We start from the raw sequence: 27626 nt of genomic DNA on the forward strand, positions 1-27626 counted from the left end.
ACCATCCAATCAGCAAGCCCCGTGCTCAGCCAGGATATGAGAAAAGCTTGTCAACGGAACACATGGCCCTATGTTTCCACTGGTTTCTGCCTACTAGAAGCTCAAAGAGACCAGATGAAGATGGTTTTTGCTTAGGCCTCTTGGTCAGCTAGCCTCTTTCTCTTTCTCAAGACAGCTCAACGACACCGCAGAAGCAGGAAGGCTGCCTCTTCAGAGAAGGCCATGTCTGTGGCACACAGGTAAAGGTACAGAGATGAGCTGAAGAGAGGCTACGGGGCCTTCCCACACCTCCACAGACACAGTGAAGAATAGCCCTGTCTGGGCAGCCAAGTAGCCGCCTCCTCCCTTTTGCCTTCTCTGCTCTGTAAAGGGGTTGGGATTCAGCTGAGCTCTTCTGAACCTTCTCACAACTCCTGGCCTGATGAACACTGCCCTCTGCTGACATCAGGAGGCACTACATGGCAGGTCTGCCTGGCAGCAGGATACAGGACATTGCTAAGCAGGAACTTGCGGGACTTCTCATGTCTCAGGACGGCCATAGTGAGGCGCAGGTAGTGGATCTGTGGAGAAGCGGTACTCAGAATAGGCAGGTGAGGCTCAGGGGGCTTCCGGGCAGGGACAGAGGCTCCCACCTGTAGACCCAGGTCCGGAACAATGGGCGAGAATCGGTAGAGACGTAGCAGAGACATCATCAACTGCTTGAGGCAATCCTGAACTTCATAGTCCTGGGAAGAGACCCTAGGGCAGCCATGACGGAGGCCTTTTCAAAGACCCTTCCCATACCTTCCTTATCCAAGATGGAGTCTGATAGCCTGGCCTGAGCCAGGAGTCAGAAATCTTACCTCCATGAAGAGCCACAAGAGGTCCAAGATCTGGTGTACCACGGACTGGGCCTGCTCAGGGGTGCCCTTCTCCACAATGCCCAGCAGGAAGCTCATGAGCACAGCCTCCACTAGGTACACCTTGCGCTGCAGCAAAGGGGAGGCACTAGTAAAGTTGTGGCCTCCTGCTCTACTCAGGAGACCTCTTCTCGTGTTGAAGAAGCAGGCCTCAGACACCAAGTCTTGAGTCCTTCAAGTTGAGCCCCTTCCAGAGTCTGACTGAGGGACAAGAGGAGTGCCTGGCCCACAATCTCTCTGGGGCTTTGTTCATGGCTTTGTTTCCTTAGCCTGTGACATCTCGACCCTTCCTTCCCAGGATGTTGTCCTTAAGGTCTGAGGGCTGTGGTCATACAGAACCCTGGCAGGTGACAAACTGGGTCTCATGTACAAGGGCACTGAGGCCCTGGAGGACGTATGTATCTACCACAGGCACATCTAGCATGCCCCTCCCCTCTTCCCTTCCCTGCCCGCTCTCTGCTCACCAGCAGTGGTGCAAAGTGATGGAAGATGTGGGCCAGCGTGAGGAGGACAGTGGGCTGCCCGTGCAGCTGCCACTCAGAGCTCTCCTTCTCCACCAACCGCCCTTCCTGTTGGGTGAGAGAAAGACCATGAGGGGAGGCAGGCCAGAGTGAGACCCCAGTTCACCCAGCCCAGGCCCTGGCTCACCACAGGGTCCAGCTCTACACTTAGCACTGTCTGGAAGCAGCCCAGCAACCTCTGTGCCCGGACCAGGTCAGCAAAGGGAGGGTCCTGCAGGGGCCGGAAGCCCGCAACTGGGTAGGTGCCACTGAGTTAAGCCAGCAATGCCCGACCTGAGGCTTAGATACATTGTTCCCTCCTTTGTTTCCTTCCTCCCTCCCTCCTTTCTAACCAGCACTTAACCAGAGATTCAAGCTGCAGCCCCCCCCATTTGCATCACAATTCTCTGCCTGGTGGGTGGGAGTGGGGGGGGAGTGGGAGGTGAACTCCTTTGTCATCTCATGCTTACCTGCTCAATGGAGACAGCTGATGGCACCCACCTTAAAGGGGCTTTTGTCCTTGGACCAACCTAACTAAGCTGCATCTTGTGTACAGTGCAGCAGCAGGGCCTGCCACTGGCCCACAGTGCTCCTGGGCTAGGGAGACCCTTATCCTAGATGCCAAGCCACCCACAGACACCTTCCCAAAATGATATCGCAAAGGTCGGCTGCCAAAGTTGAATGCCACAGACTCCTTGAACGACAGGCTGATGGCTGGGAAGTACGCCATTCCTAGGCCCCTGGAAAGGTTCTCAAAGGCAGTGCCCAGTGACACACCATTCCTGGGAGAGAAAACAGGTAGGTCTGAAAGCCTGCACTACAAGGGTATGACTGCCCACCCTTGGTCTCCTGAACTTGACCTGCATCCCTGAGAGGGAGCAGGAACCTGGGGCAGTGTGGCTGGGTCTGTGGATAGAGGGAAGAGACTCACAGGCAAAAGGACAGAGTACCATCATCCAGATCAATGAGGCAGCTCACAATGTCCCCCGCTGCCCATGCCTGCCACAAAAGGGAGCCTTACAGACACAGAAGCACAGCAGCATGCCTGAGCCCATCCCAGTTGAGGACCACACAGGAAGGACACAGGAGTCTCCAAGCCTCTGACTCTTCCCTGGTACCTAAAATTCTTCACGGCTAGCCCACGGCTCCAGACAGCAACCTAGGGATGGCTCTGAGGTTGGCCCTCCTCACCTTGCCGTAGTTCGTCGTCGTCACGTTCCACTTGCGCACTCGGTTGCCGTCATAGGCATAGGAGTTGTGTGTATCTCCAACCCCTTCCTAGAAGGAACTGCTGTGAGGGCTGGGGAGGACGGGTTAGGGAGGGCCAGAGCCCACCAGTCACCAACCCAGAATCCTAATGACTCTAGAGAAGGGGTGTGGCGTTTTTGCAAAGGAGCGAGAACGGAGGGATGTATGCTAGGTGCCCTCGAATAGAACGGGGCATGACCACCCTCAGTGGGCAACCCAGATCAGGCAGGCTCCTGAGTGGCTCTGAGGACGCCTGCCACACAAGCCTCCTGTGGGAGAGCCCCTTCCCTGGTGTGCACCTCCTGATTAAAGCGGCAGTTGATGGTACACCAGCCGATCTGCATGAGCCCCTGGGAGGAGATGAGCACCTCGTAGACCCATTTCCCTGCGGAGAGCAGTGTTAGACCCAGCAGGTGAAGGAAGGCTGCTGCTTGCCTCAGTCTCTTCCTAACTCTCTGAGTCACAGAGGCATTAGCTCACCTTTGTACACACATGTGGAAGAACGGATAGTGCCAAAGTTGCTGTGTCCAATCACCTGGGTGGAGAAAAACGTGACATTTCTCTGCAGGCACATATGCTGTCCCTGGCTGAGTTAGCATTGGTGGCACGAGTCTGTCATGGCCAACACTGCACTGTGTCTGGTTAAGGCAGGACAAACTATATCCATGCCTAGAGCTTCTGGGACAGGCATGATGGGACCCAGGACTTTGCTAAAAGGCCTTGAGGTAGTGACTGTACCATGGTTTCAGGATTATGTCAGGGGTGTTAAGGGCTGATACCATGGAGTGGAGCAGTGTCAAGATGGGTGTATGGCTAACCCCATCAGGATAAATATAATGATGGGGCCATATCTGATCTGAAAGCTGCACTAGGGGCCCACAACACATCTCCACTCACCCCCAGGAGGTCATCGTCCACAAGGAGAAGCCCCTCAAAGCCTCCTGTGTGGTCTAGGACCACAGTAGATGGGCCAAGTCGGCCTTCAACTTGTCCTGAGAAGGGAGATGTGTGACATCAGGGATGGCAGGGGGTCTGACAGACACAAGGGAAACAGGGAGACATTAGACATCCTCACCCCCTCCTCTCCCGAGAACACCTCATACCCTGGCTCTCTTCGTCGTCCACCTGCAGCAGCTGGTCCACATGCTCTGGCAGGTTATGGAAGTTCAGCGGTTTCCTAGACAATGAGAAGATGCTGGGGCCTACAAGTCCTTGAGCTCAACCAAACAACAGTAAGTCCCTGTCACCCTCTTCCTTGCGCATTGGCGGGCGGCTGCTTAAAGCTCCAGAGCAGTGGTTTTCAACCTTCCTAATGCTACGGCCCTTGGACACAGTTCCTCATGTTATGGTGACCCCCAATGACAAAATAATGATTTCTGGGGCTGGAGAGATGGCTCAGCCGTTAAGAGCACTGACTGCTCTTCCAGAGGTCCTGAGTTCAAATCCCAGCAACCACATGGTGGCTCACAACCATCTATAAAGAGATCAGATGCCCTCTTCTGGTGTATCTGAAGACAGCAACAGTGTCCTCACATACATACAATAAATAAATCTTTAAAAAAAAAGTGATTTCCATTGCCACTTTACAACTGTAATTTTACTACTGTTATGAATTGTACTGTACATACCTGATATGCAACTCCCAAAGAGGTCACAACCCACAGGATGTGAACTATCACTCTAGAAAAAGGACTCGTGGGGTTGGGGATTTGGCTCAGTGGCAGAGCGCTTGCCTAGGAAGCGCAAGGCCCTGGGTTCGGTCCCCAGCTCCGGAAAAAAAAAAAAAAAAAAAAGAAAAAGGACTCGTCTGGTACTAAAACTTATGAGCTGCCTGACTTGGCACATGTACCTCAGGGCTGGTTAAAAATGAAAAAGCCATCAGTCTTGGTGTTTATTTCACAAGCAAAAGGACCAGAGTTCAATCCCAAGAACCCATGGATGTGACAGCCTGTGTGTATAACTTCAGCACGGGAAGAGGAGAGCTGGGTGAGCCAACTAGTCTACTTAGCAAGTTCCAGGCCAGTAGGAGACCCTGCTTCAAAACATCAAACAAGCAAGCAAAAAGAGGTCACCATCTGAGGATGTTAGACAACGTTTCCTCCTGCACCACATGTCCCTGCACACGCCTGAGCTCAAGCTCACACCGCCCGCCCTTCTCAGCCTTAATCCCCAGGGCTTGGGGATTTAGCTCAGTGGTAGAGCACAAGGCCCTGGGTTCAGTCCTCAGTTCCAGAAAAAAACAAGTCTTAATTCCCTTATCTGTAAACAAACAAAACAAGATAGCTAGATGTCAAAATGTGAGGATCCGCTCTCTCTTCTCTTCTCTACCCTCTTGCCCTCTTCCCCTCCCCACTTCCCTCCACGTGCTCATGGCCGGCCTTTCTTCCTCTCCACATTAAAAACCTCTCCACATGGAAAAAAAAAAAAAAGATGTAAGGATTCCAAGGCCACCATGTGCTCCCCTTATAGCTCATGACCTATCTTCTTGCAAATGCACCTGTGTTGGTTCTAGGTGAGGAGAAAGTGAGGGGAGATATGGCTGGGGGATGCCAGCCGCCAAACTGGCCAGCACCAGGATTATCTAACCTAGTCCTTAACCCTAAATCTATGGTCCTGTTAGCAGCAACCTTCCCCACTACTCAGTCAAGGGAGACTAGGCTGGTCGGACATGATCTGGCAGTGCAAAGGACCCTGGAGAGGGTGCTCTATCCTATACCTTCCTGTCTTTAGGTGGCCAGTAGAATGCATGGCCCATCTACCCATGATCTTTTGCAACCAAAGCCAAAAGGGCTGGGCAAGTTTGTCTGGGTATCCGCCTAACCCTCTCAGCACTCGGGTTGGGTGTGGGCACACATACCTTTAATCCCAGCACTCTGGAGGCTGAGACAGGAAAAAAAAATGCAAGTTTGAGGCCTAACTGGGCTATACAACAAGATTGGAGAGAGAGAGGGAGACGGAAAGGGGGAGGGAGAGGGAAAAGGCACTGACCTCAGCTCAGCTCCTAAGAATAGCAGGTAGTATTAACAAGCAGCAGGACTTGGCAGAGTAGAGGCCTGATGCCCATCTGGATCCAGTTCACAGACTACCAGCACCTGTTCTCTCTTTAATTTCTGTACCTGTTCTACTCATCTGCCTAAAGCCAGCAGACTCTGGAAGGGTTGGTTATAAATGAGTCAGAGCACCAGCTCCCACAAGGCAGTTAATCCTCAGGTTCATGGACCAATGCTTCCTGCTGTAAGACAGGACTGAACCCAAACTGCAGGAGGCAGACATGTGCAAAGCACCCCCCTCACCCTTGCTGAGCCCCAGGCTGAAGTCAGGAGCCAGCAATACATTATCCAGTCAGTAACGGGGAAGGCTGAAGGCCTGAATACCCCAGTAGTCCAAAGGCTAAAGGAAGTTTCCTCAAAAGCCAGCCTTGCAGGCCCATGATTTAGAAGCGTGCACTCTCTGCATATGCCAGGAGCACATGATACATAGTGGTGGGCAGTGCTCTGAGACAGGCTCCACAGAGGCACTGTCCATTGCCAAATCCTTGCCTGCCCTTTCTGGGATTTCCCAGGTCCTGGCCTAGAATCCTACATCTCCACAAACAGTGACCCAGCACCCTGCCACCTGGTGGCCACAGCACTGGCAGTAGCATCTGCTAGTAGTCACATTGGGTAGGAATCAGATGGCCCTGGGAATTAGATGGGGGTGGGGAGGTAGGGAGTGAGATGGGGGGGTGAGATTGGACAACAGCCCTCAAGAGCAGGCTGACCACTCTGCTACTTAAGTAGAACAGGCAGTAAGGCTGAGGGCTTCCCAAAGAGTAGAGATTGTGAACAATAAAACAGGTATGTGACCCAGGGAACACACAGGTAGGGACATTCATGCTTCACTGCAGGCAAAAAAACCCCTATGTGATCCCACAGACAAATTAAGTTGGCAACAGTCTCAGAAGAGCTTGCAGAATAGACACGGCGCCTGCATTTCCATCACCAGGGTAGCTAAGGCAAGAAGCTTATCAATTTGGGACCGGCCTGGGTTATATAGTGAAATCACTTTTTTTTTTCTTTCTTAAGACAGGGTATGTCTGTATAACCTGGCCGTCCTGGCATTTACTCTGTAGATCAGGCTGGCCTCAAACTCACAGAGATCTGCCTTCTTCTGCCTGCTGCCTGCTGGAATTAAAGCCTTGTGCCACCACTGCCCAGCAAAATCATTTTTTAAAAAAAAGTTTATTTTATTTATATCAGTACACTGTCACTCTCTTCAGACACACCAGAAGCGGACATTTGATCTCATTACAGATGGTTGTGAGCCACCATGTGGTTGCTGGGAATTGAACTCAGGACCTCTGGAAGAGCAGGCAGCACTGTTAACCGCTGAGCCATCTCTCCAGCCCCTCCCCCTCCTTTTAAGTAGTTGTAAGTCAAATAGTTTAGCCAGCCCTGGGCACCCCTCACACCATGTTACAGGAACAAAAGAGCCTCTAAAGTGCGCACAGTGGTATGGACCATGGCAGAACTTGGCCCTAAAAGATATCCACCAAAATCAATTCATACTGTGGAAAAATACTCATGAAATAAGCATGATGATAAAAATTAGAATTCTAGGGGCTGGAGCTGGCTCAGTGGTTAAGAACACTGTTCTTTCAGAGGTCCTGAGTTCAATTCCCAGCAACCACATGGTGGCTCCCAATCATCTGTAATGGGATCTGATGCCCTCTTCTGGCATGTCTGAAGACAGTTACAGTGTACCTATATTAAATAAATAAATACATAAATAAATACATCTTAAAAAAATAGAATTCTAAAGCTGGGCAGAGGCAGGCAGATTTTTGTGAATTCAGGGCCAACCTGGTCTACATAGTAAGTTCCAAGACAGCCAGTGACATATAGTGAGACCCTACCTCAAAAAAAAAAATTCTAATTTCCAAAAATGTTTAAAAGTGAGGAATATGTTCATTAGACTGACACTTGTCATTGTTTCCTAGGTTTTATACACACAGAGACACACACAGAGATGTGCTATCTAAAAAGCTGGGCCTTCCAAGGAGAGCGCAAGGGGAACCTTGGGGATGGACCCAATCACTGTACATTGTATTCCCGCACACCTTCAGTCCCAGCACTAGGGAAGCAGGCAGATGTTTGAGTCCAGCCTGGTCTATAGAGCTAGTTCAGCCAAGGCCACACAAAGAAACCTTGTCTTGAAACACCCCCCCCCCCAAATTATATGTATATATAAAATTGTCAAAGACTAAATAAAAGACTTAAAACTACTGGCGGTGGAAGTAATAAGATGGCTCAGTGGGCAAAGGCACCAGTCATGCAAGTTTCATGACCTGAGTTCAGTTCCTACAACTTGTCCTTTGACTTCCAAAAGTGAGCTGTGTGGTGAGCACAGATCTCAAACACAGCAGGAAACAAAGAAACAAAGGAAGGAAGGAAGGAAGGAAGGAAGGAAGGAAGGAAGGAAGGAAGGAAGGAAGGAAGGAAGGAAGGAAGGGAGGAAGGAAGGAAGGGAGGGAGGGAATGGGAAGGGAAAGGAAAGGAAAGGAAAAAAGGAAGGAAAGAAGGAAGGAGAGAGAAAGAGAAAGAGAAAGGAAAGAAAGTGCTAGACCTGGTGGCACTACAATCTGAATATTTCAGTGCCAGAGGCAGGTGACTCTCACACCACCTCCAAGCTCCAGGGTTCCTTGGTCTAAATTGAAGAGTTCCAGGCCAACCTGATTTACACAGTCTCAAAAGCAACTTTGAACATTTAAAAGAGTGTGTAGTTTACTTTGTTTCAATTATTATACAATAGTAAGAAAGTTTTTTTTTCCTTTCTTGTTGAGGCAGTGTCTTCTCTCCCAGTTTAGATCAGTACTGAACTTCAGTCCTCTCGCTTTTTCCAGCCCCAAGTGTTGGGGTTCCAGTTATGAGCCACCGCCCTTCAGGTCTTTTTTTTTCCCCAAAAAGTGTTCTGAGGTCTTTTTTCTTAAAGTCTGAATTAGATACTATAGAATCTAAATTATGTACATTGTGAGACAAAGAAACCAGAAAGAAATCACAGTAGGCTAAGTCACATTTAACTAACAACAGAAGAGGAAGTTTGCTTTGCTTTGTTTGCAAGTTTCTGTTACTTGTTGTAACTTCTTTGCAGGTTAAACATGTATTCAACTGAGGTTTCTATGACGTAAGGTCAGGCAGACCATCGAGATACAAGAGGCCAGGGCAGAGTAGAGGTACAGAAAAGTGCTGGTAAGGGCGGATACTGACAGGGACCAGGGGCACATAGATCCCTCTCTGGATCCCTGGAAAGGAGCTACTGCTGTCTGGAGAGAAAAACAAGAGTCCAGAGGGCGGCTGCAGGCACAGATCTCACAGCTGGGAGCACAGTGAGAAGAGAGCACCATGCCCTTCTCCATAACTGCAGTTCCCAGCATCTGGTCAGGCCCAACAGAGAGGAATGGAGCCACACACCCAACTAACTATACCTGCTGGTGGCTGCAGGGGTCCCATGGTCAGGAGAGGAAAAGATCCGGTACAGGTAGTCGCTCAGTAGCTTCTCTTGCACAATGCCTGGGTCACCAATCAGAAGAGAGGAAAGAGGCAAGTGGTCAGAATAGCTCTTGGTCCCTACTGATCCCACAGACAGCTTGTCTTTGGCCAGCCACAAGGGTCTGAAGAGCAACCATTCCAAGTGCACTTTTCTATGGGTGTCGGCAAAGAAATGGTCACAGGAACAAGGGGCATGGAAAGTCCCAGGTTTCACTGAACCGGGCCCTTGCTGCATCTGTCCCTTCCTTCTCCCAACACAAAGCATTCTCTCTGCCACGCCAGCCCTTACCTGTGACCCTGGACTTCTCAGCATCTGAGGTCAACCTATAGCTCTTTCGGGAGAAAGACATGGCAGCCCCCTTGGACGTCATCTTTCACCGCTCATCGGCAGTCACTGGTCCTGGAGGCTGAGCCAGATGCAGAGTGTCTACTCCAGGCTAGTCAAAGGCCCACACAGACCTCAGTCCTGCAAATGGTAGGAAGGCTTGGGAGCAGGTGAGACTGAGCCATGCACATTCACACAATACTGGCCTAGGGCAGGGGTAAGCAAGGGCTCCCAGCTTTCCACACGGGGATGTTGGATGGGATCTAGGCTGCTGTCAGGGACACTATGTTGCACACTGTCTCAGTGCCCCATACAGGACCTAGCAGAGACCCAGTGCAAAGTGTTTTTGCTGAACCATAAAGGCCTTGGCTCTGGGGAAATCAGATTAACATATTCAAAGTGAGGTGGCCTTGAGTAAAAACTCCTATATTTACACCTTAGTCATGGAGTCCAGGTCATAGTCAAAAGGCAAGACCTTATACCACATTCCCTGTAGCCTCAAATCCCTCTTATTCCCCGAAAGTAAGAGATGTCACACTAAGCCCAAGCTTCCTCCCTTTTATTTTCAGTCTCATTAGCTTTCTTGTACACACACACACACACACACACACACACACACACACACACACCCCACATATCCTTCTATGCTATGCAATCACTGTCCTAGCCAAGATCACTCTATAGGTATTCATACTGCTGTCTATCCCTTAGGTAGCATGCTATTGCTGCAGATGCTACAGAAACTGCACTAAGTCCCTGATGTCTGTCTCACTCTAGAGGTGTGCTGCACAACACCATAGTCAGGAGCCAAGAGTGGTTAACTTTACAAAGTTAAAAACTAAACTTTCAGCTTCGGGAATTCAGAGCTCACACAGGACGGCACTGAACTGCAAGGCAAGGTGTGCCATCACCGCCACCGCCACAGAAAGTTCTATTAGCGCCTGTCCAGAGCTTGGCCTTTATTCACTGCCTGAGCAAGCACTTCTTTTTCTGCAGCCTACTCTTATCACACCCCAAACGGGCCCTCAGCTCCCGCCACAAACCCTTGCCTGCCTGCATCATACCAGGCTCGCTCGGGAAGGTGATTCTGCCGCTGTGCCGCCCTCCGGGGGCCCTCGATGGACATCCACAACCAGTCCCTCTTATATTGCAACAATTGCTGGACTTATTGGACGCAGTTAGTAAGAACTGGAAGTCAACCTTCCAGACACACACTCTGGGTGTCAAGTGTAGAGGATTTAGAGGCGGAACCTGCGTCTGCCCCAGGGCTCCCAGCCACGCCATTACTGCCCAGCCCTTCTAAGAGATCCAGGCTCGAAACCGAACCGACTAAGTCTGGGTGGCCAAGGATGTCAAGGGCAGCGCATGCTCCCCCAGGTCGCCCCTACTTGGCCCCAAGCTCCATAGGACCTGTCAGGCCAGCTCCCGCTGGGAGCCCTATACCGCAGGCCGCGGCACTGTCGCACTGGATCGGCCAGGGGCCTCGAAGGGAGTCACCGGACCCGCCCGGCTCGTAGCCAGGCCGCCTCTCACTCACCCCCGGCCTCAGCCTCCGCGACCGGCTCACAACATCCGCCCAGCTTTTCAGCTACGGCACCCGTCCAGGGCCAAACCGCGTGCCCGCTCGCGCGCCGCTCCAGCCGCGCACGCGCATATGCACAGACCGCAACAGGCCCTTGCTGGCAAAAAACCCTCCCCCGACTCCTACCCAGGTGTTTACCTGTTTTACCTGATGGTCCAACGGCCTTTCCTAGCCCAACGGTAACAGGAGACTATGTTCTAATCGGTCCCTCGGTCCACCTGTCTCAACTCCTACCTTGCTTGGAGGCCTGACCCACATGCAACCTGAAAGGCCACTTCTGTCAGCAAATCACCAACAGTAATTACATCCCTCAGCTTACCTGGGATGACACTTCTGAGAGGAGATGAATGTTCCTAGGATGTGCTGCTAGGGGTGTGGGCTGACTGGCCTACAGCCGGGACTCAACTGATAAGGCAGTCTGAACAGGGAGAGGCAGCATTCGGGCTGGGGAAATTATGTTCCTCAGTTCACAGGAAGAAACTGAGGCCCAGAAAAGTATAATCCGGGGGCTGGAAAATCTTGGCAACTCCTACTAGCAGAATCCTTTGGCATAGAAGTGTCAGTAGTGATGGCAGCCACTGTGGTCACTAAACTCTTGAAATGTACCAGCATAACTGAAAATTTCAGTTTTTAACTTTGTAAACTTGAAACTGAAAATTTCAGTTTTTAACTTGGTGAACTTAATTACATTGAGTCTGACTACTATGATGTGCACCACACCTCTTCAGTAAAGCAGGCACCAGGGACTTCATGCAATTTTTGGAGCACATGTAGCAACAACATGCTACCTAAGGGATAGACGGTGGTAGGAAGGCCAATATAGTGATCTCAGCCAGACTTGTGATTGTATAGAATAGGCGGGCTCTGCCTCAGGGATGCTTAATGTTTCCACAGAACCCTCCTAAGTCCTGCCTACTACACAGAGAGGCCTCTCAGGGATCTAGCTGCAGTGAGAAGGACCAGGCACTTGACTCAAAGGCCTCAGGCCTAGGCTCCATCTAGCAATTGTCACCAGGCCAGGTTCAGAGAGGGGGTGTGGAGCCAGAGTCACCCAATCCTGAAGGGACAGATTTCACAATTTCCGGGATGGGGCTGTGGTGGGTCACAGTGCAGCGTCCAGCTTAGGAGAATGGGGTGGCTCCCACTACTGCTGCTTCTGGCACAGTGTTCAAGGGCTCTTGGTGAGTGTCACCCACCCTGATCCTAATTTGCCTTCAGGAGGGAGTTCGCCCCGGGCCCAGACAACTCTTCTCAGAGAGTTTACTTTTCTTTTGGGCAGGGATCAGTGACCTTGGCCTGTTGGCAGCTTGGGAATTCAAATATACACTGTCTGATCAGGACTACAGTAGAACATTCTGTAGCACAGAGGTAGTCTTCCAACCAGAGAAACTGTCAAACCCAGAAGGCATGGCTCCTAACCCTAATGGGTCACTGTAACGTATGTCTTTATTCCAGTACGAGGCCAGACTGGGAGTCAGAAGGCTGAAGCTTGGGACCTTTCCTGGAAAAGCATTTTAGCTCAAAGTCCAAGTATTCTCATCCGAGGGGTGAGAAGGGGGAAGTGTCATAGGGCCAACACCACCACCCAGTTCTCATGGAGTGGACGTATTAGACCAAAGCCCAGTGCCAGGCCTACTAGCAGACTAGTAATAATCTCCCTACTGGGTATGGAGGAATCAGCTGGCCCTTGAAAATACACACAGGGCCCACCCCAAGGATTTTGTATTGGATTCCCTAAATGAACAAAAGATAGGGTGTGTTAAAATACATTACTAATGCGCACAGTCATTTTCCATGCCCATCTCACAGGGCAGCGCTCACCGCTGAATGACTTCCAGCTGCTTCGGGGCACAGAGTTAAGGAACCTGCTACATCCAGTGGTGCCAGGGCCATGGCAGGAGGATGTGGCAGATGCCGAGGAGTGTGCTAGACGCTGTGGGCCCCTTCTGGACTGCCGGTGAGTGGCTAAGTAGCCCAGACATGGCTGAGGGTTTGAGAATCTGCGTTGCCAGTTAACCTCGCGTCTGCCCCCCAGAGCCTTCCACTACAATATGAGCAGCCATGGTTGCCAGCTACTACCGTGGACTCAGCACTCTCTGCGTGCACAGCTACACCATTCTAGCCTGTGCGATCTCTTCCAGAAGAAAGGCAAGTGAAGAGAAATGGGGTGAGCAACAGAGGCCACAGAGCCTCAGTCCCCGTTGACCTTCTTCCATTGCCCCCCAGACTATGTACGGACCTGCATTATGGACAATGGGGCCAGCTACCGGGGCACTGTGGCCAGGACAGCTGATGGCTTGCCCTGCCAAGCCTGGAGCCGCAGGTTCCCCAATGACCACAAGTGAGCCAGCCGATTAGGTTTAGACCTATAGATGCGGAATCCCCCACCAGCATGCACTGCAGTAAGGCTCTGTCTACAGGTACACGCCCACACCGAAGAATGGCCTGGAAGAGAACTTCTGTCGGAACCCTGATGGGGACCCCAGAGGTCCCTGGTGCTACACGACAAACCGCAGCGTGCGTTTCCAGAGCTGCGGCATCAAATCATGCAGGGAGGGTAAGCAGCTGGGGTCAATCAAACCTAAGGAGGGAGTAATAGGCCTGCCCCCACCTAGAAATGCATTGGCCCTGTTTCCAGCGGTTTGTGTTTGGTGCAACGGCGAGGATTACCGTGGCGAGGTAGACGTTACAGAATCGGGACGGGAGTGTCAACGCTGGGACCTGCAGCACCCCCACTCGCACCCTTTCCACCCTGAAAAGTATGTAGGTAGAATCCTTATATTGAGGGTGGGCTTCAGTTCTCCTGAGGCGGGGCCTGAGTCTCAGAGTCTTGTTACTGCTCCCAGGTTCCCAGACAAAGCTCTGAAAGACAACTATTGCCGTAATCCGGATGCATCTGAGCGGCCCTGGTGCTACACCACGGACCCGAATGTTGAGCGAGAGTTCTGTGACCTGCCCAGTTGCGGTATGCTGCAGGGACAGGGCCTCGGAGGGAACTTGGAAAAAACTGGCAGGCGTGGTTCAACTAGGAGAGGTACTAGGGAAGTTAGGCGTGGGCAGAGAGCAAAGCCTGCGGAATAGGAATACCAGAGACCAATTCCAATTTTTGGGCAGGGCCCAACCTGCCACCGACCACCAAAGGATCCAAGTCACAACAGCGCAACAAGGTCAAGGCTTCGAACTGCTTCCGCGGAAAAGGTGAAGACTATCGAGGCACAACCAATACCACCTCTGCGGGTGTGCCCTGCCAGCGCTGGGATGCGCAGAATCCGCACCAGCACCGCTTTGTGCCGGAGAAATATGCTTGCAAGTGAGGTGACAGGACGTAGCAGGGAGAGTGCACCTGTGGGTGGAGGCAGAGTTTATGGGAAGGTGGACCTGGGGGCGGAGCCAGAGGTTTCTGCCTACTGCGGATTGGCTGGTGGGCTAGGTGGGACCCTAAGGGAAGTGACTACTCAGGGACCTTCGTGAGAATTTCTGCCGGAATCCTGATGGCTCCGAGGCGCCTTGGTGCTTCACATCTCGACCTGGTTTGCGTGTGGCCTTTTGCTACCAGATCCCACGCTGCACAGAAGAAGTGGTGCCAGAGGGTGAGGCTGGAACAGGGGGTACAGAGCCTGGGCAGGAATCAACCCAGGGCTAACCACCGCTCTTGCCTGCCACCACAGGCTGCTACCATGGCTCAGGTGAACAGTATCGTGGCTCAGTCAGCAAGACACGCAAGGGCGTTCAGTGCCAGCACTGGTCCTCAGAGACACCACATAAGCCACAGTGAGTGTGTGCACATAGCCAGATTGGGCCCTAACTCTTGGGCAGAATGCTTTAAGTTATTGTGAGCCTAAAGAAGGTCTGACTGTGTGTTCCCCCTACCTCCCGCCCGTATATCTAGATTCACACCCACCTCAGCACCACATGCAGGCTTGGAGGCAAACTTTTGCCGGAATCCGGATGGAGATAGCCATGGGCCCTGGTGTTATACTTTGGACCCAGAGACCCTGTTTGACTACTGTGCCCTAAAACGCTGTGGTGAGCGCCTAAGACTTCCCCTTGGCTGGGTTTCAGATCTCACCTCCATAGCTGGCTCCCTTAACCTGAGTGAACTTGGTCTTGCAGATGATGACCAGCCACCATCCATCTTGGACCCCCCAGGTATGGGGTTGGACCAGTTGTGGGTACACCTTCTTTGACGCTGAGCCTCACTGAGGGTTTCATCCCACCCTACCCTCCCCCCCCAGTCCAGGTGCAGTTTGAAAAGTGTGGCAAGAGAGTTGACCAGAGTAATAGACTTCGTGTGGTGGGGGGTCATCCTGGGAACTCACCGTGGACAGTCAGCTTGCGGAATCGGTGAGGCCTATGTGCTATCTCAAGGAAGGAGCTGAGACTGTAAACTCTGGTTCTATCGGTAGAAGATGGATACCTGGCCCTGTACTAAAAGGTCCTTGTCAAAAATGACAGGTCTACCATGTGTCCTAGGACTCAGTATGGCTTCTCCTAATCTTTATTCCTCTAGACAGGGCCAGCATTTCTGTGGGGGTTCCCTAGTGAAGGAGCAGTGGGTACTGACCGCCCGGCAATGCATCTGGTCATGGTGAGCCTCGCTTGGGTTTAGGAACTGGGACTCCTAGCCTACCTTCAGCCTCCCTCCCTGCCACTGTCTGTCCCCACCACCCCAGCCACTTTCCTTTGGCAAGCCAACAAGCAAACTAAATTGGGACAGCTGATTAGGTGTCAAGAATGATCTAGCAGAGTCTCTTTCTCCCAGCCATGATCCTCTCACAGGATATGAGGTATGGTTGGGTACAATTAACCAGAACCCACAGCCTGGAGAAGCAAACCTGCAGAGGGTCTCAGTGGCCAAGACAGTGTGCGGACCTGCAGGCTCCCAACTTGTTCTGCTCAAGCTGGAGAGGTATGTGGACAAGTTGAGAGGGTGTGAGGCAGGGCTGGCCTGTGGTCTTAGGCCCTGAATACCCTCATTCCCTCTAAAGACCTGTGATCCTGAACCATCACGTGGCCAGGATTTGCCTACCTCCTGAACAGTATGTGGTACCTCCAGGGACCAACTGCGAGATCGCTGGCTGGGGTGAATCCAAAGGTAAGAGCACAGTGCATAGACACGGACTGCCACAGGTCAGGAGGCCCAGCACTGGTTTTGGCTCAACGGTCCTCTCCTGTCTGCACTCCAGGTACAAGCAATAGCACAGTCCTTCATGTGGCCAAAATGAAGGTCATCTCCAGTCAGGAATGTAATGTGAAGTACCGGAGACGAGTACAAGAGAGTGAGATATGCACCGAGGGGTTGCTGGCCCCTACGGGCGCTTGTGAGGTCAGTGGGAGAGCCGCTGGGCCGGCCTGGGAAGGTTTGGGAACTGGAACTATACTACTTGCTTACCAAGGGGGCAGGATGTCAGGGGAGGTGGTCAGTCATTGCCAAGGTCAAGCCTTCACCAGTTCTTCTACCTGCTAGGGTGACTACGGGGGCCCACTTGCCTGCTATACCCATGACTGCTGGGTCCTACAGGGACTTATCATCCCGAACAGAGTGTGTGCACGGCCTCGCTGGCCAGCTATCTTCACACGTGTGTCTGTGTTTGTGGACTGGATTAACAAGGTCGTGCAGCTGGAGTAGGCCTGCTTTCGATCTCTTAGAGATGACAAGGCTGCTTATCAAACTAAAGCAAACTTTTCTCTATGTCTGTAGAGAGTGCTTCTTCGTCTCTGTTTCTAGAGAATGAGTTGTTGACTCCTTACAAGAGGCTGTGTGGCTTAAGACCAGCACACTCTAGGCTAGGTGTTCTGATCCCGGAACAACTTCAAATGGATGGGCAGGGTGCCGCCATCTTCCAGAGGTGCCTGGGAATGCAAGGATAGTGTAGAAGTTTCCAGCACATGGGACCAGAGCGGAAGGAGCTGTGTTGCTCTGCACCAGTCCCATTTGGCCAGGACAGGCAGGGTTGAGTCTCTCATGGCTTCTCTCTGTCAGGTGACAGAGATGAATCCACTGTGGATAGTAAACCCAAGACCTGGGGTTGGGGATGGCTTGGTACAACCAGCACAAACCAGGCTCTGTGTCTTCCTTTATTATGATAACATAGTTCTTAGTCCTCTGCCCATTCACTGAGTCCACAGCCTAGGAGACTGTTTGGCTGTTCGGTCAGATCCTGGAGCTTACCAAGAGCAAAGTGCAAGACGGGCTGCCCAGCTCAAGAAGAACATAGGGCTTCAGCTGCCCAAGTGTGTGTGCAGCCAAAGCACAGCGTTCATGAAGCTGTCTGACTCCGCCTCCACCTCTGACAGCGCGTGGTTGCTCTTGGGGTACAGCAGGAGCCTATGTGAGCAGCAACACATGACATTGGAGGGTCCTGCCCTGTTTACCTGTCACCAGCTGCCCGAACTACCCTGTGACACTCACCGGACAGGCACATTCCGGGCCTTGAGGGCACGGTAATACTCCATACCCTGCTTGAAGGGTACCCGTCGGTCCTCCTGGCCCAGCATCAGTAACACTGGTGTCTTTACCTGGGTATATGGAAGGCAAGGAGCTGTGGTGAGCTGAGCTCCGGACTCTGGAGGAATGGGTGGCACACACAAGAACACCTGAGTACCTGAGGGATGTATTTGATGGGTGACTTATCCAGCATCTCCTCCCACACATTCAGATCTGGGAGGCAGCTGTTGCTATAAGGGAAGCCAGTCTCCACCATACACCTATAAAAGACCAAAAGATACAGACTACAGGATCTCCATGGGAAATGGGGTGGGAGGAAGGGCAGGACTCTAATGTACACTCACCAATCAGGGATGTCAGTGGAGCCCATCATGGAGGCAATGTTGATCACTGGGTTCCGGGCTATACAAGCACTGTAGGTCTCCGGGTATTGACCAATCAGGTGGCAGGAGAGGAACCCACCATGGGAACCACCCATAAGGGCCACGCGTCTTGCATCAAAGTGTTCCTCCTGGAGTACCTGCTCCACTGCAAACTAAAGTGTGGGCAGAGGACACTACAGTTCGCTCGCTGGCAGCCGAAAGCCATGAATCCACCCTCCCTGTCCAGCAGCCCACCGCCCTGCTACCTGGACATCCTTCACATCCTGGTGGCCCACATTGCCTGGGAGAGAAAGGATGCTGTCTTGGCCAAAGCCAGTGGAGCCACGATAGTTCACTGAAAGTGAGACAAGATAGTTGGGCAATGTTCTCAGTCCCCAACCCAATTCCATGTGTCTGTGACATAGGCCCTAGGACCAGCTGCATCACGTGCTGTCAAGGGGAGGTAGCCAAGAGAGATGAAGCTGCTACCCAGAGACCATAGGATCCTTTCCACAGAAGCTTCAAGTTAATCCACGTGATCACCAGGTTACGAAGCCAGAGGCTAAGCCAGGGCAATTTCTAGTAGTAGTTTCTTTTTGTTTTCAAAACAGGGTTTTTCTGTGTAGTCCTGGATGATCTTGGACTCAAAACTTCACCTGCCTCTGCCTTCTAAGTGCTGGGATTAAAGGAGTGTGCCCCCATTGCCCAGCCCGTTTCTAAAGAGTAAGTACACCATAGAAAAGCATATACAACCAAGGCCACCCCATCGCTTCATGGACCCCAGTGGAATTGCAGGTCCGTTCTGACTTACCCAGAAGTACTGCAAAGCCCATCTTGCAGAGCATGGCTGGGAACAGCATCCAGGCAGTGACGAAGGACGAATGGGGTCCCCCTGCAGACAGGAAGCAGAGCATGAAAGGCCAGCTAGGAGGGGTGGTAGGGTGGCAAGGGCTCTTAGGTAAATACCTACCATGGGGCATGACTACCATGGGGACCTGGGTCTTATCTGGAGGATTGCTGGGCTGCAAAAGGATTGCTTCAAAGTCAAGGTCAGCTGCAGGGAGAAGGCAGTAGTCAGCAAGACCAGTCCTGCTTTCCAAAGGCTTCCTTAGCCAAGGCCCCATCTGCAGGTCTGATACAAACCTGATCAAGTGAAACAGAGCCCAGCCAAGGTAGCGCCTAGGCAGCTCCCCCCATGGCACATGGAGCCCCCTAAAGCTTGTGCCCTTTCTGCCTTGTCAGAGAGCCCTATTGTCTGGAAGGATAACATTCTGGTGTAGTCGCAGCAGCCTGGGAGAGGCCTACTTCCTTTAAATCTTAACTTTCTCACCACAGAGGATATGCCCTGGCAGGACCCAGTGCTGATAACCACAGCAGGTACTCAGATCTTTGGATGCTACTCCCCATGACCATAAGATCAGAAAAAAATTCAGAGGAAATCCTAGAAAGCCTTCAACGTGAGCTAGGAAGGGTCGCCACAGATGCTGTGTGTGGGGGTCTGGAGAAGGCGTCCACCCGCCATCGGCCCAGCTCACCATATTGTACATTCTCTTGGTCTGGAGGTGGGTGTAGCACACGGACGCCCCAGTGGATGCCAGGAATAGGTTCAGCCTCCTCCAGGGACACCCATGACACAGACTGCTCCTTCCCAGGAGGAGGCAGGAACCCAACTTTCTGCCAACGGGAAGGAAAGTCACAGGCGGGCCAGCTCTCAGAAGCCCATTTCTACAGAGCACTGCATATGCCAATAGACATCCACATATGGACCACCCCTAGCCCTACCACATTTCTTGGCTTCTAGGTTTTTCTGTTTCCCTGGACTCTAATAATAAATGACTGGGCACTTCTGTAGGCACACTGTGCTGGCCTAGTTCCTACTCTTGAGTGCCGAGCCCAAAGAACCACAGGACTAGCTGGAGCCAAGTCCTCTCTGCCCTTCTACATGCTGGCCAGCCACGGTCAGTCTTCGAGCCCAGTTCGATGGCATGGAGTCTTGTTAATCCGGCTCTAGCCTGAGACCCACAATACTCACCAGGCTTGGGGGCAAACTGGGTGTGGAGAACTGGGCAACCATAAGGTCTTTGTCAATTGTAAGCAGCTTCCAGCTTCCTGCTGACCCCGCTAGAGGAAGCAGATGATGTAAGTGCCTGGCAGGGCCACCACTTTTCTACCTAACTGCACATGTCCTGGGTAAGCCTCCTGTTCATCTGAGAGACACTGATTATACTCAAGAATTGCCAGACCTGGGGACACAGAAAGCTACCAAGGTACTCTATTTACTCCAAAGACTGCAACGTAAAGGGAACAGCAGCCTAGCCCAAAAAACTGGGTGGAGGAAAGAGGACTGGGCTAAAGCTTATCCATTTATTATTGTCATTACCATTTACTTACGTGAATTAGGCTTTACTAGGCTTTGTGTATTACTGCTGCTACTACTACTACTACTACTACTACTACTACTACTACTACTACTACTACTATTACTACTACTACTACTACTACTACTACTACTTATTTATGTGCACGAGGCTTTGTATACCCTAGGGAAACACCCTAGTAATGAGGTGCAGAATTAGGACTTATCACCTGTAGTGGTTTGAATAAAAATGGCCCCCAGTAGCCTCATAGGGAGTGGCACTATTAAGAGGGTCGCTTTGGCGCTGTTAAAGTGCGCCATTGAGGTGGGCTTTGAGGTTTCAGAAGCTCAAGTCAGGTCTACTGTCACTGTCTTTCTGCTGCCAGCCAATCTGCCTGAGCGCTGCCCCGCTCCCTGCCATGACAATAACGGACTAAACCTCTGGATCTGTAAGCCAGCCCCAATTAAATGTCTCCTTATTAAGAGGAGCCACGATCATGGTGTCTCGTCACAGCAATGGAAACCCGAAGACAGCATCTTTCTGTCTTCCAGCTCCCTGCTGACCGCCCTAGAGAAAGCAGATATAGGCAGAGTGCAGAGTCCAGGTCGGTGGAGGACTCAAAGGCTGCTTCTGAGGCAGACCATAGGGGAGAGTGCAGGAATGCTAGAGAGTCCACCCAAGGTTTCTCCAGGGTCTGGGCAGGAGGTGGATGACTACAATAGATTGCAGGAAAGGTCTGTGACCTTAGGACAGGGGTGGGGCTATGGGCCAGGGCGTGTGGAGCACACCACTGCTGCCCCATGCCAACCAAGCTCTAGCGCTTTTCCTAAGCTGCCATCCACCCACCCAGCCATCACCCTACTGCAGAGGTCCTGCTCACCAGCTGTCAGGGAGGTGATGCTGCCCGTCTGGGTGTCCACAGCAAACAGGTCCTTAAACAGAGGGGAGACCACTTGTAGCAGCACATCCAACAGCCCGATGTCCTTTCTACTGTCTTAGGGACACTTGGCCTACGGTGATGGCTACTGTGTAAAACAGGGATAACCCTGGATCTAGATTCAATTCCTTCACAAAGTACTAGATAATCCAGGCAAGGAGCGGAAAGATATGAGAACAAGTAATATCATACCTAAAGGACCATGGCACATCCCGGCACATCATCCCTCAAGGGCCCATCCTGTCTCCATCAACTGCCATTACCAAGTGTTCAGGGACCCATCTCAGAGACAACCCCAAAGCTTGGGGCTCTTCTGTGGGGCATCAGAAACATTTGGTCCTCTTCCTTTTTTCTTTTTTTTCGGAGCTGGGGACCGAACCCAGGGCCTTGCGCTTGCTAGGCAAGTGCTCTACCACTGAGCTAAATCCTCAACCCAACATTTGGTCCTCTTAAGGAAAACTAAGTCCAGCAGAAGGCAGAAAAGGCTTCAAGGAGCCAGTTAAGACTTTCAGGCTCGGCATCCTCCTAGGGCCACATACTCACTTTGCCCCAGGCAAATGTTGATGCTACCTCTCCACACAATCAGAGGCTTTTACCTGCCGACTGCGCTGGGCAGAGTCAAAGACTACTCTCTGGCTGTCAGCTGACCAGCATCCCAAAGGAAGAAGACTGCAGTAGATTCCAGAGAAGCTCTCTGCAAAGGTAGAAGGGTGTAAGCTGCCATCTTAGGAGGGGCCTGGGGGATCGAGAATATGAAGTTGGGGAATTCACCCAGGGCCCCTGAAATCTGAGGTAGATAGTCCTAGACATGAGGGTACCTTTGGCAATGAGGAGTTTACTGAGTAGAAGGTGAAGGGGGGTGGGGGGAACCTTCTGAGGACTGGAAGAGGCAGAGCTGGTGAGCTTATTTGGCGAACTCGATGCTTTCCTATTGGCTATTCCCTTTTGGGTCTTGGCAATGTAAGTGCCTTAACCGTATTAAGATAACGTACTTATCCACCAGAGTGCAGAGTACAGCAGCTCACTCAGGAGCTCAGAAGGTGGACTTGATCACCCTGTCCACAAATGGAGAAACAGAAGCTCATGGAAGACAGAGCACCAACCAAGGACACACAGCTAATGGGCAGAGCTGAGGTTCAGACTAGGTCCCTATTATGGTGTCCTTGCAAACTCAAGGTATGTGCTAAGGATCACGCACAGGTAGCCATGTGCTTTATCCCTGGAACTTTGTCTGCTGGACCTGCCCCACTGGACCCTTGGACCTTTCTCGGTGGTTTGAGAAAAGACTTTCCTCCGCATGTCCTTGGGATGCCCGAGGACTGCAAGCAGAGCTGTAAGCACCTGCTGTTCGGAGAGGAGCCTCATAGCTTCGAGTCCCCTTTCCAGAGGACCAGCTCACTTAGACTGGACAAAGGTTGCCGGGGCAGGAAAACAGAGTAACACACACCCACAGGCCCAGTGCTTCTCAAGCCTAACATTCCAAACTAACATTGTCTGACACTCATCCCAAGCCAACTTGGGCTACTCTGATCTTATTCTATCAGGCTATTACCCATAGCACCATCTTCTATCTCTGGTGGGCCTGGGCAACAGGGCTACAGTAGCAAGGAGAGAGTCCTCCAAAGGAACCCAGGAAGGTGGGACAGATAGCCCTAGTATAGGCCCTACTGATTTCCCCAGCCAGGCACCTCTTACCTCCCAGCTGCCGGGGTACAATGTCCACCACCACTGAGGTGACCTTGGTGTACCAGTCGTACTGCAAGAGAACACAATGGTCAGACCCACCAGGGCATGGATCTCAGGGCGCAGATATCTATCTCTTCAGGTGACAACTTTGGATTGCTTTAGGGAGAGAAGGGGGCTAATTTATCTCTTTTACGGTAGCCTGGACTTGTCTCAGATAGGTGTGACCCTTGACTTCCACCCAGGGCTCTCCTTGTACAGGGGATGGACTCTGTATAGCCTCCAACTCTGCCCCTGCTCCTTGTAGAGCCTGGCTTCTTGGAGATGTGAACTAAGTGACTGGAGGAGACTCTTAAGGAGGTGAGCCCCGAGAGTGCTCAAGCCTCCAGGTCCTACCTTGAAGGTCAAGCCACTGATCCACTGAAGACAGGAGAGGGCCCCAAGGGGGGGAGATGACCATGTCCCTTTAGCCTTCGTTCCCCAACAAGAAGCTAACCAAACCACCACCACCCCCTCACCCTCACCTCCCAACTCACCAGGCAGAGCTGGCTGCATTGGTGATGAGGGGCTAGACATGGATACTGTAGGTAGACGATGCGACACTGGTCTGGGCTGAGCCGAGGAGAACAGATGGCCAGGGAACCATCCGAGAGTAGTTCTAGGCCACAGAAATATGAGTGACTGACACATTCACGGGGGAAGACTAAGCACATGTGTCAGGCAAGCACATGCGGACGCCAGACACTTACCACACTTCCCTCCGCTCAGGTCCACATAGAACAGAGCTGATCTGGAAAGGTCAGAGAGACACTCAGCTCCATGGTCGGCTGGGCCATAACGGCCCTCTGGTCCGCCCATTTCCTCACCTGCGATTGGTGCAATAGCGGATGCCGAGCCTGAAGGGTTCATGCCACCAGCCCACAAACACCACCCCCGTGTCTCCAGGGGCCCAAAAAGCCTGTAAACAAGACCACAAAGTAGGTATGAGCAAGACGAATTGCTCAGACAGGGAACCCTGCCTCCGGGAGGGCACAGGCCAAGTTGCTGCTGACCTGACCAGGTGACACATTTTCAGGGACTCCCTCAAGCACAGAGATGTTGCCACTGTCGATATCTAGCACGCAGAGCACAGGGATGCTTTTGGAAACCATCGTTTCTCCCCAGTCTTCATAAAATACAAACTGGTCCCCCTGAGAACAGAGGACACTCAATGCCCAGTGCCTTCAGAACCCTGCCCTGCCTCCTAGACATTCGGGCCTCCCAGGTCCACTGGATACAGTGATGCAGGGCTGCCCAGCGGGGCCTTCGTGGCCTGGCCACACCACAAGCACCTTGATGGCCTGGTCTGGCTTCTTCGGCCTGGCCATCTCATCATCGCTGGCACTGATGTCCAAGGCTTTGGTCTGAAAGAAGGACTCAGCCTTGGGACGCTTCTTCTCCGCCACATACAACAAGTGTGTCTCTGAGTGTGACCAGGAAAGGCAGCCAAAGCAGTCTACATGCAGGGAGGGACGATTAGGGGGAGCCCAAAGCTATGGCTGCCCCTTCTTCCCACCCTGCCTGCTTACCAGCCAGGCGCCTCACCATCCTCATAGACAGGCCCATGCTTCTCCAGCGCTGACAGGTTGAAACTCTTGAGCTTCCGGTTCTTCTCCCAGACCTGAGGATACCTGGGTATCAGGCTGCCTGCCCCTCCGCAGATCCTCCTCACCTATGGCCTACTGCCTGCCACCTCGTCCTTGCAGACTCACCTCCAAGAACTGTTTTTCCTCTCCTGAGACTGTGCCTCCGGCCTTGCGAAGCACAGCTTTCATGGTGCCTGAAGGAGACTCTCTGCTCAGCAGCCTGAGAACAGGGGGTGCAGGTCAGGATTCTGCCAAGCCCCAAAACAGCCTTGTGCTGCCCCCTTACTGGTCATAGCCTCTTACATGAATGAATGAATGAATCTCTCTCTCTCTCTCTCTCTCTCCTTCCTTTTTTCTTTTAAGATTTATTTATTTATTATATATACAGCATTCTGCCTGCATATGTGACTGCAGGCCAGAAGAGGGCGTCACGTCTCATTACAGATGGTTGTGAGCCACCATGTGGTTGCTGGGAATTGAACTCACGGCCTCTGGAAGAGGTCCTTTAACCTCTGTGCTATCTCTCTAGCCCCTCTCCCTTTTCTTTATAAGCTTTTTTTTTTTTTTTTTTTTTTGGTCTAGCATTACAAAGTCGGAGGGGGCAGCATGGGAGACATCTCCCAGCTAACTGGGAGTCTGATCTCATACAGCCCATGCACACTCCTCAAGCTAGCTGGCCTTCTCTCTCTTCCTTACGTGACTTGACTCTCTTCAGATTCCCAGGGACCCAGGACCTAGTTAGGAAGAAGCTTCTAGTGTTTATCAGGCCATGTCTCCAGAGACCAAATAAACTCTCAAGGAGCAGGCACCTGGTTCTTTGCTCCTCTGAAGCTACCCAAAGTTGTCCCTGAAGGGGAGCGGCACAGAGCTTGACACCCTAAGGACACGTGGTGACATTTATACAAGGCTAGCATGGCAGGGAGGGTTGTGGTCTCATCTACAAACTCCTCCTGTCACACTTACTCCCCCCGGGTTTCCACACTGTTGCCTGCAGGCCCGGCAAACACCACCGAGTCTCCGTCATGAAACACTAGGTACTGGCGGCAGAATCGGATGTTCTCCATTCGCTCCAAGTCCCTCTGAGTCCACTCTGCAAGGGAGGCACGAGGCTGCTCAACTTGTCTGGGCCACTTTGGATCACTACCCACCAATCATGGCCTACCTTTTCCAGTCTGTCTTCGGACATCCTGAGTAAAACCTGGTCAACACTTCACTAATATAACCTAAGCCTAGGTTTCCAGAGCCTGAGCTGACAGTCGGAGAGAACCCACTACCAACCATAGAATTTTAAGGGCAACGTAACTGTTGTTGGGCTATAGAATGTAAGGGTTGGAGAGGTCTGCGAGGTTCACACCTTCCATGCAGGTCTGAATTTTACTCCCACACTTTCAATTCATTTACGGGCTACCACAACCCCCAAAACACCTGTGCGCAGGAACTACAGTTGGTTTCCTCCCCAAGCCCGTGTCAAGCAGCGTGCCTTCCACAGTCCCCACCTGGATGCACGGCCCGTCGCCACCCAGTCCCCTCGGTCTACACACCAGTGTGCACGGTCCGATAGAGGCCCCCATACTGCGTGGTGACCTCCGGACCCAGGCAGGCGGCGCTCAGCGAAGGCTGGCGGCTAAGGCCCCGGTACAGCGCTGCCGCCTCCTGGGGCTCACTCAGCAGCACCTGCGCAGGGGACACACCAGGGTCAGGCTCAGCCCGGGCTACGGAGGCCACAGGGGCCACGGGCCGAGCCCTCACCTGACGCTCCATAGTCGATCTTTCTGTAGCGCCTAAGTCCCGGAAGTGAGGCTCCGAGGGCGGGGCCTAAGGCGGTCCCCAGTTTCCGCTACACCCAGTGGCGACCTGGGACCTGCAGGGCCCAGCAAAGCTCGGGCCAACCAGCTGGGGGCGGTGCCTGGGTGGTATGAAGGCGGGGCCTACGAAGGAGCCTCGGGAAGGAGCGGGATTGGCAAGTAGGAGGCAGAACCTGGGAGTCGGGTCCTGGGATTTTTAGAGAGGGGAAAGCCTCCGAGGAGCGAGGGCAGAAATGTAACCGCAGAAAACAGAGCTGGTGTTCCGGGATAGGGGAGGTCTGGGATGAGTGAAAGAAGTAGGACCGGATTTCAGCCGACTGTGAGCTGCGGGGTCAGAGAGAAAACTCTGAGTATTCATTCGAAGGGCTGTGCTTAAGAGGAACGCCAATGATCCTGAAGGATGAGGGACAAGGGGATTTGGGGTGGGGTGGGAAAGGTCCATGAAGTCGAAACGTTGCGGGGCGCGGCACTCGCAGGGATCTCTTTCAGCTCTCTCCGCATTTACTGCAAGCCAGGCGGTTAGGAGTGAGAAAATCAGGTCCCCGGGCGGAGCCCTGGGGCGCGGGGCAAAGGGCGGTGCTGAACTCTCTGGGTGCTACCCCGGTTTATCAACCACCAGACTTGCCCCCGAAGCTATCTGTTGCTACAGCCTTAACCCGCCCTTTTCAGTGACTCATTGATGCTGATCTTGAGCAGACTGAGTCAGCCCACTCCAAGAGCAGATGTGGGTGGGGTCAGACTTCACGGAAGAGCAGCGAGGTGCAGTGGAAAGAAGAGCCTAGACAGGCGGTCTCCTCTTGCACACCACACAGGACTAGGTTGAACTTAGGTGACAGCAGAGGGCAAGAGAGGTTGGGCAACAGTAGGCATCTCCCCTTCCTCCATATCCTTGAGACTGGCTGCTCTTTCAGACCAGCTATGGGTCCCCTTGAATGAGTACTTTCTTTCTTCCCTGAGGCAAAATTGATACACTTTGTTTAGTCTCTGTTTCTTATTTTCTAGTGATACTTGACTTTTATTGTTTAGTTTCTCTACATAGTCCTGGCCTCTAACTCACAGAGACCCACCTATCTCTGCCTCCCAAGAGCTGGGATTAAAAATGTGGACTTTGGGATCTGGAGAGATGACTAGCGGTTGAGAGCACTGACTGCTCTTCCAGAGGTCCTGAGTTCAAACCACATGGTGGCTCACAACCATCTGTAATGGGATCCAATACCCTCTTCTGGTGTGTCTGAAGACAGCTACAGTGTGCTCATATACATAAAATAAATAAAAATTTTAAAAAGTGTGGGCTATGAGCTGGAGAGATGGCTCAGTGGTTAAGAGCA

The 27626-nt window shown here is 52.3% G+C and overlaps 3 protein-coding genes across 10 annotated transcripts in view; 1 reads left to right on the forward strand and 2 right to left on the reverse strand.

Moving 5' to 3' along the window:
* Rnf123 (ring finger protein 123) overlaps window positions 1-11157 on the reverse strand; it is a 27625-nt gene extending 16468 nt beyond the window's left edge. The window contains exons 1-15 of one of the 6 annotated variants that reach the window (XM_006243695.5): window positions 11037-11157; window positions 9464-9581; window positions 9111-9195; window positions 3751-3824; window positions 3545-3639; window positions 3128-3182; window positions 2947-3032; window positions 2591-2677; window positions 2331-2398; window positions 2056-2181; window positions 1548-1662; window positions 1364-1468; window positions 843-968; window positions 633-725; window positions 487-560 (exon numbers count right to left, since the gene is read on the reverse strand). In XM_006243695.5, the coding sequence (XP_006243757.1) occupies window positions 487-560; window positions 633-725; window positions 843-968; window positions 1364-1468; window positions 1548-1662; window positions 2056-2181; window positions 2331-2398; window positions 2591-2677; window positions 2947-3032; window positions 3128-3182; window positions 3545-3639; window positions 3751-3824; window positions 9111-9195; window positions 9464-9545 (1271 nt within the window). In that variant the 5' untranslated portion in view covers window positions 9546-9581; window positions 11037-11157. The other 5 variants (XM_006243691.5, XM_006243693.5, NM_001191580.1 and 2 more) reach the window with 5 other exon arrangements.
* Window positions 11158-11241: 84 nt separating this feature from the next.
* Window positions 11242-16773, forward strand: Mst1 (macrophage stimulating 1). 3 transcript variants are annotated; one of them, XM_039080802.2, is made up of 18 exons: window positions 11242-11378; window positions 12891-13038; window positions 13117-13229; window positions 13308-13422; window positions 13502-13638; window positions 13720-13840; window positions 13928-14115; window positions 14196-14391; window positions 14541-14671; window positions 14750-14852; window positions 14971-15107; window positions 15195-15230; window positions 15317-15425; window positions 15592-15669; window positions 15844-15990; window positions 16070-16176; window positions 16268-16407; window positions 16549-16773. In XM_039080802.2, exons 3-18 carry the CDS (start codon window positions 13133-13135, stop codon window positions 16708-16710), a joined length of 2004 nt encoding a protein of 667 aa, XP_038936730.1. In that variant the 5' UTR covers window positions 11242-11378; window positions 12891-13038; window positions 13117-13132; the 3' UTR covers window positions 16711-16773.
* Window positions 16774-17146: 373 nt separating this feature from the next.
* On the reverse strand, window positions 17147-26259 carry Apeh (acylaminoacyl-peptide hydrolase). Its single transcript, NM_012500.1, is given in 22 exon segments — window positions 17147-17409; window positions 17494-17600; window positions 17687-17789; window positions 17874-18064; window positions 18158-18246; window positions 18703-18783; window positions 18862-18945; window positions 19427-19565; window positions 19924-20012; window positions 21129-21180; window positions 21782-21879; window positions 22881-22941; window positions 23405-23526; window positions 23618-23658; window positions 23735-23826; window positions 23921-24058; window positions 24200-24363; window positions 24453-24528; window positions 24620-24713; window positions 25457-25583; window positions 26035-26167; window positions 26243-26259. Coding segments are annotated over 22 exon segments (2199 nt in total). The 5' UTR covers window positions 26255-26259; the 3' UTR covers window positions 17147-17303.
* Between the last annotated feature and the right edge of the window lie 1367 nt (window positions 26260-27626).

Source organism: Rattus norvegicus, chromosome 8, assembly GCF_036323735.1.
Source record: "Rattus norvegicus strain BN/NHsdMcwi chromosome 8, GRCr8, whole genome shotgun sequence".
Taxonomy (NCBI): domain Eukaryota; kingdom Metazoa; phylum Chordata; class Mammalia; order Rodentia; family Muridae; genus Rattus; species Rattus norvegicus.